At 37.3% G+C, this 13802-nt stretch overlaps 1 protein-coding gene across 6 annotated transcripts in view; it reads left to right on the plus strand.

Annotated features, from left to right (window-relative positions):
- The window catches only part of PTPRM (protein tyrosine phosphatase receptor type M), a 790604-nt gene that overhangs the window by 280657 nt on the left and 496145 nt on the right, over positions 1-13802 (plus strand). For all 6 annotated transcript variants that reach the window (XM_012745929.2, XM_012745922.2, XM_012745925.2 and 3 more), the window contains exon 3: positions 12602-12873. In XM_012745929.2, the coding sequence (XP_012601383.1) occupies positions 12602-12873 (272 nt within the window). The remainder of the gene's footprint in view (positions 1-12601; positions 12874-13802) is intronic.

Genomic DNA, 13802 nt, shown 5'->3' on the forward strand with positions numbered 1-13802 from the left:
TTGAAAGTTCTTAATAATTGGTTTTGTTAATACAATTAGCAGCTTTCTAGGCCGGCGCAGTGGCTCATGCCTATAATCTTAGCACTTTGGGAGGCCAAGGCAGGAGGATCGCTTGACGTCAGGAGTTGGATAACTGCCTGAACAACTTAGTGAGACCTTGTCTCTACAAAAAAATAGAAAAATTAGCTGGGTATGGTGGTATGCATCTGTAGTCCCAGCAGCTTGGAGGCTGATGCAAGGAGGATCACTTGAGCCCAGGAGTTTGAGGTTGCAGTGAGCTGTAATCACGCAACTGCCCTCATGCCCCGGCAATGGAGCAAGACCCTGTCTCTTAAAACAAAACAAACAAACAAAAACTTTAGAAGCTTTCACAGTCACCATTAATTATTATAGCATTTTATTCTTGTGATTAAAAATTGTATATTTCTAATTTAAAAGATTTGATAACATTTAAACCGAATTAAGCAATTTTTCACTCTAAGTTACATCTAGAGTTATTATTTGTATTTGAAAATTAATGTTTAGGTATTGATGATAAATCCAAATAGTATACCTGGTTTGTATTACTGACCTTATTATACTGATTAAATATGGATGATAGTAACTTGTGTAATCACATGATCATTGACACACAGGGGTGCCAGGAATTACCTTGATAAAGGTATTCAGCTATTCCATCTTCCTAGGCTAAGTTCAAATGTGTTTGGGTAAAAACTGGGACCAAGGCTGAGCTGTGGCATATCTCTGTTCTGTATCAGCCACTCTTTTAAGAAGCCTTTTACATAAATTATCTCATGTAATTCACTCAACAACCTCTTTGAAATGGGTCTAATCTTACCTCATTTCATAGATGAGGAAACTAAGGCATAGAAAAGTTAACTAACTTGCTCAGGGGCATGCAGTGAGTGGCCGAGTCATAGTCCAAATAAATACAGGCTGTTTGACCACAGAGCCCAGCTTTTCCCATGCAGCTCAGAGAGCCCCCCTCAATCCCGCCCATCAGGGCAAGGAGTACTTTGCTAGGTCCAAGTTCTTTCAAAGTAGGTCCTATTTGTTTTTGATTGTATAGATTAATTGACTCAGGTCAAGAGTGATTTTCATCAGGTCACAGAGCTAGTAATTTTGTAGGTGAGATTTGTCTGCCCTGCTTAAGAAGGGCAAGAGCATGACTTTCTTCATGGCCTCTGCTCCTGGAATGCTGTAATAAATTACCCTGCCCCCTTCCTGTGCAGGAACTTTGCCAGAACCTCACAAGCATGTGCTATTGAAATTGTTACATATTTTAAAAATTTATTCATGTTGAAATTATGCCCAACATTTGCTTTAATTTAAAAATTTCTTGGTAAAGAGAAATAATTTCCCAGGCATCTCAGCAATAATTGTATTTCTGTTAACGCAAATTGCTTTTTCATATCATTTGCTAATTTTTTTATTGGTGTCTTGATGCTTTTGCTGATTCCTTAAATTCCAGACTGTTTTGATAATTTATAAATTTGATATTATATCGTCAGTTTAATGTGGGATCCCATTTAATTCCTCTACTGACTAAGTATGTTACATTTTGAAAATTCCTCCTTTCTGCCCTCTGTTCAAACAGTGAAAATCCATGGGTTCTGACCCTGCCTGGTCTAATGAAACATCCTTTGGTTTCCTCTTCAGATATGGGGGGAACTCTCTGTGAAAGATGTTGACAGAACCCTTGGAGTTTTTTGAGCACCACTAGCTCTTTTTTGAGCTCTTTTTTGAGCACCACTAGCGTGTATTTGTTATGCTGAACATGTCAAAGACAGTGCACTTTTTAAATACTTAAATTTAGTCTGCATTTTATATAAAAGCTAACTGCCCAGTTTATTCTAAAAGCAAGTCATAGTTTAGCTGGTAGACTATCACCAGATACACATGTAGAAAAAAATGATCTCTGAATCAACAGTAATTTGGGGGAAAAAATAAGCGGAAGCTTATATTGTGATGGCTTGTGTCATTCTGAGATTAAGAACAAAAACGAACCCATTTCTAAAGATGTCAATCAATAAAAAGCTTGACGTATGGGAAATTAAGCAGTCTCTTAAGAATATTCTAAATAGTCTACCTGTCACTGCTCGATTGTTGTACTTGTGGCTTATTTCCTGAGATATAGTCATTAGCGTCATCAGATAGCTAAAAGGTTGTGTTTGCTTTACTCAGTGTTTGTTTTTCCTTATAAATTATAAAGCTCACACCTAGTATTTTCTAGCTAAGTCACTGAAGCAGTTTGTCCAAATGACACACTGTAATATAATTTAGTTCTCATTAAAGCTTCACTTTTCTTATAATAGGAATGCACATCACTTCTTCATATGGAACCCCCGGGTTTCTTCCCTTCACCCAGAACCTCTTCAAACGCTTCCTTGTCTCTTATGAGAACTGTGTCTTAAAACTCCTTTTTAAGATTGATTGATAGTCCTTAAGCCACAGAAATTACGGCCATGTCAGGTGATTATCTCTGTAAATGTTCATGAACTTAATGAGTCTGATTTGTTAATTTTGTTAATTTTTTTATTCTTTCTGTACCGAATGTAAAAAATTTAAAATACAGCTAAGATGTGAGGTTCTTGCTGGAGAAGTGAATCCAAGTTTTGATTGATTGTAATTCTCTAAATGCCCCAACACAGAATGGATGTTCAGGTGAATTCCTGCCATGGCTAAAAGTAACTATTTAAGGTGAAAGAATGTTTTTTGGTCCACTCAGTATTTTTATGAATAATAATAAAAATAGCTATTCATATGTGCTGTAAATCATTAAATTGACAATTGATATCTTTTGGATATTTAATATAAATATCTTAATGCAAGTGCTGCATGCACATTCGAGGTGTAGGAACTATGCCTACTATTAATTTTTTAGCACCTACGTTGATGTTCTCCCTCAGGGGAACAGGGTGCCATGTACCAAATGGTATGACTTGTAAGAATGCCCCATGTCAGGATGAGCCCACCATCTTCCGTCCCTGTGAGGGAGTAAAGAGTCTGTGTAGTTGATTAGAGAGTTTTGCATGGACTCCTTGTGCTACCCAGTTACTTCTTTGCCATCTCACTATATTTTCACCAGCATATGAGGAACTTGCAGAATTAATGCCCTTAACAAATAATGTTGTTCATTAATTGTTGAGAATACACAAGGAGGGCAAGGACAGACAGCAGACAGAAAAGGAGATGTCATTTTTTATTCTTATTCTCCAGAGACTGGGAGGAAAGTATTTCATGTTTGTAGGAGGGTGGATTTTTGAAAGGGGCATAGAAGTAGCAGTGGCTTAAGAAGGATGCTTGACATCTGGTCTGCAGAAAATGGATGTGGCTGTGAGACCACTGTTTTGCCAGCTGAAATGGGTGCTAATAAGCATTTTTAAAGTGATGGTGGCACCTCCTGTGGAGGCTTTTGTTCCCTTTGAGCTTTGTCCCTGAGTTCATTTATTTTTCCACAGGCTCTTCTCTTCCCCATTTCAGGTTTCTCATCAGAGAAGACACAGTCTTTAGGTGCCTTGGGGAATGAGATCAAATTTTAAAGGGCAAATTAAAACTAAAAAGATTTCTTATTGAGGAGGCAGAGCACAGTGGTTTTGGCTATTGGGGAGGGGCTGTGGTATGGCTTGGGTCTTAAATCATTCGTGGGCTGTGAAGTCAATTGCAGGTTGTAGCCAGCATTGACTTATTTATTTTATAAAAAGAAATGGAGTTAGGATAGAAAATGTGTATGCAATACACATACACATGTGATCAGAAACAGAGCAGTGCACATTTTTTAATGAAAGCTTTGTGCCTTGAGTATACGTGTATGTAGATAAACGTACATAGAGACACATAGCTTTAAGTGTATACTGTGTTACGAGGTACAATATATTTTGTAATATGAGTTAAACCTAAAATGTTTGAAAATACTGGTCTTAGAGGATTGCCTTTGGAGCTTAGAGGTTAAAACTTTAAGTTCCCTCTGGCTCTATGAGATACTCTCTCTAGGCTTCTTTAGTTGGTTTACTCTGCTCTCTGTTTCTTGAAACCTTCCTTCTTGTGAGAATTTTATTTATTTATTTTTTTCAAGACATGGTCTTGCTTTGTTGCCCAGGCTGGAGTACAGTGGCATGATCATAGCTCCCTGCAATCAAAAAACTCCTGGGCTCAAGCAATCCCCTGCCTTAGCCTCCCAAGTATCTTGGATGATAGGTACACACCACCATTCCTGGCTTTTTAAAAATTTTTATATAGAGACAGGAGTCTCGCTGTGTTGCCTGGGCTGGTCTTGAACTCCTGGCCTCAAGCAGTCCTGGAATGCTGGGATTACAGGTGTGAACCACCATGCCCAGCCTGTTATGAGGATTTAATGAGATCAAGTATCCAGAGCACCTGGTCTATGCATAGGGTGGCACATTTTACCTCTCTGCCATCTTCCCTTCGCCTTGACATCATATGTGATGATTCCATAGGCATGGCCTACTGGGCCTCCTCATTATCTCCTTGCCTTGAAGCTGTTCTTTTCTGAATTTAAGAGCACAGAGCACTCTGCATCCTTTCCATCCACCATGGCCGTATTTGTCTTTTCTTTGTCCACTTGCTTCCCAGTCTTCCTCCTCACTTTCTTTTACAGGGTTCTTTTGTAGTCATAGGGCCTGGCTTTTAAAAATATTACCTTTGGATTAAGAAATCAGCAAATTTCTCTTTTTTTCATTCTTTTAATTTGTTTCATTGACTGTTGAAGTAAAATGTATATTGGGTCCCCAGGATGCCATTTACTGTTTTACTTTTTGACTTTAAGCCTGTGCTGTGCAGTGTTGTCTTTGGGTCAGAGCTGGTCTGCACATAGTTTGTTCCTGGTTCTTGACCAGCATGGAAATTGAGAACAAGTCTTTAGAATAGTTTTATAGGAAATGGATAGAGTAATTTTAAGTTTATTTCATCGAATAATAACAAATTTGGGGCTTGCATGTTGTATCTCTTTTTATTTCATTTTTCTAGCAATTCATGTTTATTGTATTTTATATAAATTGGTGTAAGATTCATTAGAATTTTTTTTTAAAAAAAGCTGGTTCTTTATCATAGATAATGAACTGAGTTGTTGTAACTGGTTATATTGAACAGGTCAGAAGGAACACAAATGGCCACATAAATTAGAGTTAGGAGATATGCACTCAGTGTTGGAACTTGTAAACATTTTATGTAGCTTTTGGATCCTAAATCCACAAATTTGAAGGCATAGACATACAGGGAAAAATGAAGGCAGAACAGTCAAAGACAAGGAAAAACAAATGATTTCTGTACTTTTGCTAAAACTAGAAAGCTTAAAAAGTGAATTCTATCATGCCTTTTAAGTTTGTAAAATGGTGCTTCTCTGGTTAGTGGAAGTATGGAATAACACACAAAATTCTTTCTTCCTGCTAGGTAATGGAAAACATTCTCTTTTTGTTTTTTTGCACAAAGTTTCTCAAATATAGGAAGAGAATTCATATGGTTTCTTCAGGCTTGACAAATGTAGAGCTCCACCACACCAGTGCAAATTTTAATGATGGGTTAGAAAGGAATAACTAATTCTATGTAGTTATTACTGCTGTCACAAACAATGATGGAAGATGGTCTAATCAAAAGCGTTTGCCAATGGATATGATTAGCTAAATTTAATTCACCCAAAGATTTGAGAATGCAAACATTGCATGTTATCATAAGAGAGTTTTCCTTTTTGGGGAAACCAAAATAATTATTCTTAAAGACCTTCGAAGTCTGCATCTAAGGACTGCTCCTTTTGAAGCTGACTCCATCCTGCAGAGCTCATTTCATTCCCTGCAGTGTTATATTCTCTACTTATATACCAGTGACTTAAGGGTGTTTTGTTATCTGAACACAACCAGAATTTCTATGCTAATTTGAATTATGATTTCTTTTATTTATTTACCCAGTTGGAGTGCTTTTTGTAGGGGAAAAAATTGAGGTAAGCAAGTAACTACAGAGAAAGACCCAATTACTCTTTGAAAATGCATTTCCTCACAGTCAAAACATTGAAGTAGAAGGTGAAAATTAAACATCCAGCCATATAGGAATAGTTTAAAAAACAGACTTAATTGAATATAAATGCTTTGAATTCTTTAATTCTTTAAACATTGGTTGGTGAGGTGAATTTACTTTCATAGCAGATAGGTGATAAATTCAAACAACTAAAAAGCATCTCTTCGCTCCCTCTTGTTCTCTTTTTATGCACAACCATGACATCACCCACAGGGTCTGAATTGCTAGACTTTGTTAAACATAAATGTTCACACTTGCTTCTGTAAACTCACCGGAAGACAATGGTGTAGTACTGTCAGGAACACTTGTGTGGGTGAAAAGCCCACCTTTTGTACTGTAAAGCCATGAGTTAAGTCCTGATGTTCACACACTGAAATAAAGATACTCTTTGCAAAAATGTAAGGGCAAGATTAATGAGTTGAAGATTTTATATTATCTCAATATTAATGTTCCTTTCTCATAACATAAGGACACTTAAAAATTAGCACTTAGGTAAACTAGTGTAGAACCAGAAGAATTGTGAGGTGAACTGTGTGTGTGCAAAGGGTGGATAAGAAAAATGGTGAAGAATTCCAAGTAATTTTGAAGAAGTGATGCATTTAGGAAGTTTGAAGAAGCAAAGTCATCATAATAAAAGTCACCAGCATTTGTTGGGCTTGTGCTCCTTGGCAAGCTTTGCCCTAAGTGCCTTCATATGTGTTCAGGATTAATTGCAGGGGCTGTATAGCAACACCAATTGGGAGACTCTGGAGGAAGAAAGAGGGAGCCACTCTGGAGTATACCCCAGGGCAGGGGTGGGGAACCTGCGGCCGTAAGGCCACATGTGGCCTTTTAGGTCTTTAAGTGCAGCCTTTTGACTGAATCCAAATTTTACAGAACAAATTCTTTTATTTTTATTACTACATTTTGTTCGTCTTTTATGTTTTTATTTTATTTTTAAAATTAATGTATTTAAAATACCAAAGAATAAAACAAGTATCAACAAAATAACCCCTCCCAGATTGACTGGCACAATTAGAACATTATTAAGCCATAAGGGCTAAATCGACACTGCTATGTTCATGATTTATTCTAGCTTCCTCCACCTGACTGATGCTACTACCATACAAGACTGCTTGGCAAAAGTTTATGGGAGTGGAGTATGCCAGTCTGTTTTCAGCTTTGCAGTGTGTTTCCATTTGAAGTGGAATTTGTGAATAGCTGCAGAGCTCATAATTCTGTCTGCTTAACAGCCCATCACGTCAAAGAAGACCAAGAGAACCGTGAAGGAAGAAAACAGATTTTTTTTTAATGAGGGTTGAGAATTGCAATATTGCAATATTATCTTGTTTCTGCTAAAGATAAGATTATTCGTTTGCTTTGTGATACTACAATATCAACATTAAGTAAATGCAATGTCATCTGCATTATAATGCTCATAAGGACCACAAATATTTTAAATTAGAGAGAGAGGCATAGAAGATTGTGTTGTAGAAATTAAAAGATGAAAAGCAAAAACAATTATTTCAAGCAGCAAGAAGACCTGAAAATAATGCCACTGAAACAACCTATAAAGCAGTTTATATACTCTGGGAAAAGGGAAGCCATTCAGTGATATAGAAATTGTGAAAGACAGAATGCATTGTTGAAGTTGTAGGATGCTTAGACTCCGATAACATTTAAAAGTAAAAACAACTGCCTCTTTCAAGGAGAATCCTAATTGATCAGCAGCATGAATTAGCCTTCAACCTAACAGAACCACTTCATGCATATTTCAAAAGGAAAAAAAAATATGTTATTCAGTTGCTTTGGGTGAATCAACTGATACTACTGCATTGGCGCAGGTTTTACATTTAATTCGGGTCGTAACAGAATATTTTCTTTGCTACAAAGAGTTATTCTTTTTGGGCACTCTTGTGAACAGAACATAGGGAATATATATCTTCAACAACTTTCAAGGTAAATTTCATGAATTTGGACTGAATTTGTTAAATTTAGTGAGTGTATGTACTGATGGTATACTTTCCATGACAGGAAAACATGAAGGGTTTATTGCACAGATAAAAAAAGTATTAACAAATCCTCATGCTCTCATTTCTTTTCATAATATCTTACATCAGCAAAATCTCTGCACTAAAGCTACTGTATTAAGTGAGACTTTGCAACAAGTTGTAAGTATTTCAAAAGCAACATGGCATCATCAGTTTGGTAACATGCTAAAGTTGAAAGATCAGGTATTCAGTGTGGATTTGCCATATCATTCTAAAGTGTGTTGGCTATTGCAGGAACAGGTGTCAGCCAAAATTTTATCTCTGTGAGAACAGATAGTTAAATTTTGTGATGAATAGAATCAGCAATGTGAATTATTGAAAGAAGATTTCTATAGGAATGCAGCATTTCTGTGTGATAGCATGTCAAGCCAAAATAACTTGAGTATTTCTTTGTAAGGAAAAGCTAAGTCTATGTGGCAAAAAATCCAGAAATTTTGAAAGAAGCTATCTTTTTAAAAAACACTTCTTCTTAAAAAGGAAATTTCAGACGAACATTTTCCCCAGTTAGCAAAGGGCATTGATGAGCAGGATGATATATGTGAATCATTTGATCAATATGCAGCTGTTATAGACATTGTACTTGGAGAATACAATGAGAGTTTCACTGACTTTGAGAATCATGGCTTCTCATACTAAGTTCATACTCAGCATTTTAACTTCACCTCGTTGATATCACAAAGGCAGCTAAAGAACTACAGATGGAATTGATTGAGCTCTCAGTAGATGACATTTTAAAGTCATTGTTTGTTGTTAAGAAAGATCCAATTGAAATATGGAAAAATGCAGAATACCCACGCCTTCTGCAACATGCTCAAAAAATCCTTTCTTGCTTTTCAACCACTTGTTGCTGCGAATTTACCTTCTCCTACCTAACCCAAATCAAGACACCCTTGAGGTCACAAATGACTGATACCCATCTAGAGGATCAGCTGAAACTGCAGGCCTCTATGCTGCAACCAAATATTCAAATGCTTTCCAACAAAAAGCAGACACAAAAAAGTCATTAAAAGGTTAGTTAACTTTAAAATTAACACAGTTTTCATTTTTTCAAATTATTAAGTATATAGTAGTTAGATTTTTACAAAATAATGTACATTTTTAAGTATATCTAATTGAAGTTTTTTTGAATGCAGCCTTATTTGATTACAGCTAAATTAATGTGGCCTTCCAACATGAAAAGTTTCCCCACCCCTGCCCCAGGGAAAGAGACTTTTCCTCTAAAAAAAATATATGCGTTGAATTCGGAGTACTGCTCAACTGGCTTCTGGACTGTTTAGGTGGAGACTATCTTTGCTGGTGACCAAGAGGGCAGTGCAGACGGAATTGCCTCGCCAGGCCGGAACACGTGCCAGGGGAAGACAGTGTGCATAGAGCTGGCGTTGGCCCAGCGCCACTTGCCTGCCTTGAGAATCCTCCTACTAATTTCACAAAATCATAAGCTGAAAATAACAGATCTTGTGAGAAGAACGAACTTGGGGCTAACCCCTCAAAACCTATGCGGCTTTGTAGCCAAAGAACAAACCAAAAAAGTTACAATCATAATAAAAACACCAGCCCTTTGAACCCCGCTCTGACTTGAGATCCTGGTGAACAACTCCTTAGCCCTTCCCTCTCTGCAGAGGCCTTGGAGTCCTTCCCCTTATAATAGAGACCACCCCTGCCAGCTTAAAAACATGATCTGCAGTTTGTCTTCATCAATCATTTCGTTTTTTCCTTTTTAAACACAGAGCAAGGGAGAGGAGGCTTCACAGTTTCTTCATCTGTTCTTGCAGTTTCCTGGACAGTTTAACACAGTGGAAAGAAGTATGGCCTTGAAACCACTGAATTCCTTGGCACTTCTGCAGGAATTTTAAGCTTTGTTTAAAGGCCATGAGATATTGATAAATCTTCCTCTTTATTTTAGGGAAAATCTGCCCCTGATCACTTCAGAACATTAAAGTCCTGCAAAAAAATTGCATGTGAACCACTGGGACTGATGCTGCAGGGATGCACTCCCCTATTTGCTAATCCTGTTTGAGTTATTCTGCATTATAGAATTATGCCTTGTACCACCACTGACTGCATTCTGACTCAAACAGGAAACAAAAAAGGAGAAAGAACTATAAAATTAGGATCACTTGAGTATTTGTGAGAGATTATACCTGAATTTCACCTGGTTCTTAACCAGGTAAAACTGCTTGTGTTTTTTAGACAGCTCAAAAAGCTGATGATAAGAGCATTTTGTGCTGAAATGGAGCACAATGGACTAAGTGTTGGAGGACAGGCTGCATAGCTAGGAAAATAGTATTTTAGGAAACCTGGGTGATTCGCTGAACTGGTAGAAAGGTACCTGGCTTATGGAAACATATGGAAAGAAACTCCTCTGTTTTAGCTTCATCTAGTCATGTGTCTCAGGATATGGACAAGGTGTATTTTTGCTGTCCTTTGTGTATTGCCGTACTTCGCCACCTGTGGTTGCCCAAGTCAACTGATGTGAGCAATGTGAGAAATACTATTCTTGGCAGTGTGCCGATACTAAAGGTTTCAGAAGTGTTCTCAAGATCATGTCATGTCCCAGCCCCACTAGTAGGAATATATATGGTAACTATTTTGCAGATGACAGAGTCCCCAAATGATAAAATGTGGACTAAATTAGCTTATATTTTATTTAGAGCAGAAAAATGCAATCTTCACCTTATGTCATAAACTCTAATGACTGGCTTTAGATTTTTGATGGGGTTGGCCCATGCTACATGTTTTGAATTTTTTTGTTTTCATTTTGTAAACAATAACTAACTCAAATTATTTCAATGATATTTTCTTTCCTCTTACTCCTTTCTCTGCCACCAACTCTTTCTTAAATTGCTTTTAAAGTTCTTACTACTAAAATATATGTTCCATAGATAATCCTTCCCATGTGGCTTGGCTTTTATATTTCCAAGTGTGTAACATTCATCTCTTAAAAAATTGCTCTATTTTAAAATAGCTACTATAATTTTTCTTCACTGTCATGGAAGGGTTTGTTTTTCTCATATATGTTCAAATGGCACATGAAGAAACTTGGGGTTATTGGAGTGTGGCATGATAAGTAATGGGCTGGAAACTCAGAGGCTCAAATTTCTGGTTTTGCCACTAACTCATCCTAAAACCTGGATAAGCTGCTTCCTAATCTCTATGACCCAATTTCTGGTTATCTTTAATGGTGTTAAAACTAGCTCACCTCATGCAGGGGCACTGTAAAGGTAACAACCATACGCAAACATACTATAATATTGATCCTTTAACAGTAGCCTATGAATTTATAAAGGATATCTACATTTATATTTTTATTTGGCCATTATAATAATTCTTTTGGAAAGGTAGCCTTCTGTTGTATAAGAAATCACAGCATGTAAACAAAAATTCTAGTATTGTGTATTTATGTTTATGGATATTTTTGGGTAGATAATAAAGTGTATGTAAACACAAACATGTAAGCACACTTTGAACATTGTGATTAACAGTGAGGGAACCTCACCTGGACAGTATTATTTTCATATTTTTGCTCCTGGAGTAGGTGTACTTCCTCTTCAGAATTTCAGTACATTTATTCCTTTCTACTAAAAAGGACTTATGATAACCTATTTTCCTTTTACCTTAGAACAGTTTGCTTTTATCTTTTTTATGTGAAATATAAAACTCATGTAATTTTTAAAATTGATGTTTTTGTTGGTCTTAGACATGAGGAGGGCTCAAGTGCCAGGGTATCTGGAAAACTTGAATCCATTTGGAAACTCTTCAGCACTCATGGGTAGGTTAGTGCCGTGGGTATCAAGATACAAAGAACTCATGGAGACTTCTGAGAGTGATCGTCCTCCACTTGATGGACAATGATTGCATTAGTTATCACCTGTTGGGAAAACATCCCCACTGTCAAGGAGAACTCAGTTGTTCCAGAATTGGAAGAGGGATACTGGTGCCCAACTGCAAGATGGTCATATTGCATTGACCACAAGGAGCATCACAGGGCTAAGATTTCATAAACCAGACTACTCTGTTATCTTTCTCTAGATTATACCAAGTGATTACCAAGTGGTGGTACCATTATGGGATAGGGCTGTCTAGTAGAACTTTCTGTTGGATGGAGACATTGTGTAGTGCTGCCCAATGTGTAACTCCTCATCACATGTGGCTATTGAGCACTTAAAATGTGGCTATGGTGACTGAGAACCTGAATATTTAGTATTGAGGCATTTTAGTTAATTTTAACTTAAATAACCACCACATATGGCTGGTGACTACCAGATTGTTCAGGGAAGGTCTATAAACATTATGCTACATTTTTTGTTATTTAGGAGACTAATTATAGTACATCCAGGGTCTGTTCAGTTCACTGACTCTTGAGAATACATTGGGGATATTTGGAGGAGGAAATGTATGAAAAAGGTATGAGAGAAATGGCAGTTCAGGCCTAAGTGACTAATGTGAAATTGCAGTGCCAAACCCTCAGAATGATGGTGGCTTTTCAGAGGTGACCAGAAAGTGGTGTTTAGGGTTATGACTGTACTTTGATTTTGTTTTTGCAGGATCTTTCATGCTGGTGAATGCATCGGGGAGATCTGAGGGGCAAAGAGCCCACCTGCTCTTACCGCAACTTAAAGAGAATGACACGCACTGCATCGATTTTCACTATTTTGTATCCAGCAAGAGTAATTCTGCTCCTGGGTTACTCAATGTTTACGTGAAGGTCAATAATGGGCCTTTGGGGAATCCTATCTGGAACATATCTGGAGACCCGACACGTACATGGAACAGGGCAGAACTGGCCATTAGTACTTTCTGGCCTAACTTTTATCAGGTATGCACTTTTCTTTTCATTGCATGGTTTGAACCATCCTCTAATTTCTAAAAATATAAATTTCTTATATCACTATAATCAGAGGGGGTGTAAGAAATGTTATTTTTTTATATACCAGTGTAAGAAAAACTACACTGTTTGATAAGGAGTGTCTTAAGGCTTTGTGAAATTAGTTAAAAAAAAAAAAAAACAACCATGATTCAAAATTTGTTTATGCCTGGCATATATTATTTTAGAAAAATAAAAGCAATAACCTGCAGTAAGGTAAGAAGTGCTATCTGCAAGGATATTTTACTTTCTATATTAAGTAAGCTGTATATGATCCAGGGAGACCTAGCACTTGAGTCTAAAAGAAAATGTCCCTTCTTCTGGTAATGGGTCTCAGGAGTATATGAGTCATTAAGAAATGAGCCCTTGTGGAGATGAGCTGGTGAGGTGCAGGTTTCTGCTTCCACTCACATACAAAATGGGAAGAAAAATGCAGACTGAGTCCTTGTCATCGAGGGGCTGCTGCAAGTTCTGTCCTGTTATTTTGGAGGCTCTTTGAGACCCACAATACCCACTTTGAGTTCCTATTTAAAGTAACCGAGGGGCAGGGGCCAGGCGCAGTTAAGAAGTGGTGTAAAAGTAATCCTGATGTCACAGCCCTTCTGCCCTTCTGATGGGGACGCCTGAACACGAGATCATCCTAACTTTGGATCAAAGGTGGGAACTTAGTGACAGTGGGAGTTTGAGGAGCTTTTGCCATTTGTCCACAGAACCTTTTAAAAATAGCTTGATATTGAAAATACTCAGTTACTTTCCAGCTAAGAGGAGGCACAAAGAGGATTGCAGTATTTTGCTTTTCTCTCTCTTAATTCCTTTGGCCCATGAAGGAGCCAACTGGAACATGCATCTAAGATCATTTTTCATGTTTGATTTAAGTACTT

This window comes from Microcebus murinus, chromosome 17 (genome assembly GCF_040939455.1).
Source record: "Microcebus murinus isolate Inina chromosome 17, M.murinus_Inina_mat1.0, whole genome shotgun sequence".
Taxonomy (NCBI): Eukaryota; Metazoa; Chordata; class Mammalia; order Primates; family Cheirogaleidae; genus Microcebus; species Microcebus murinus.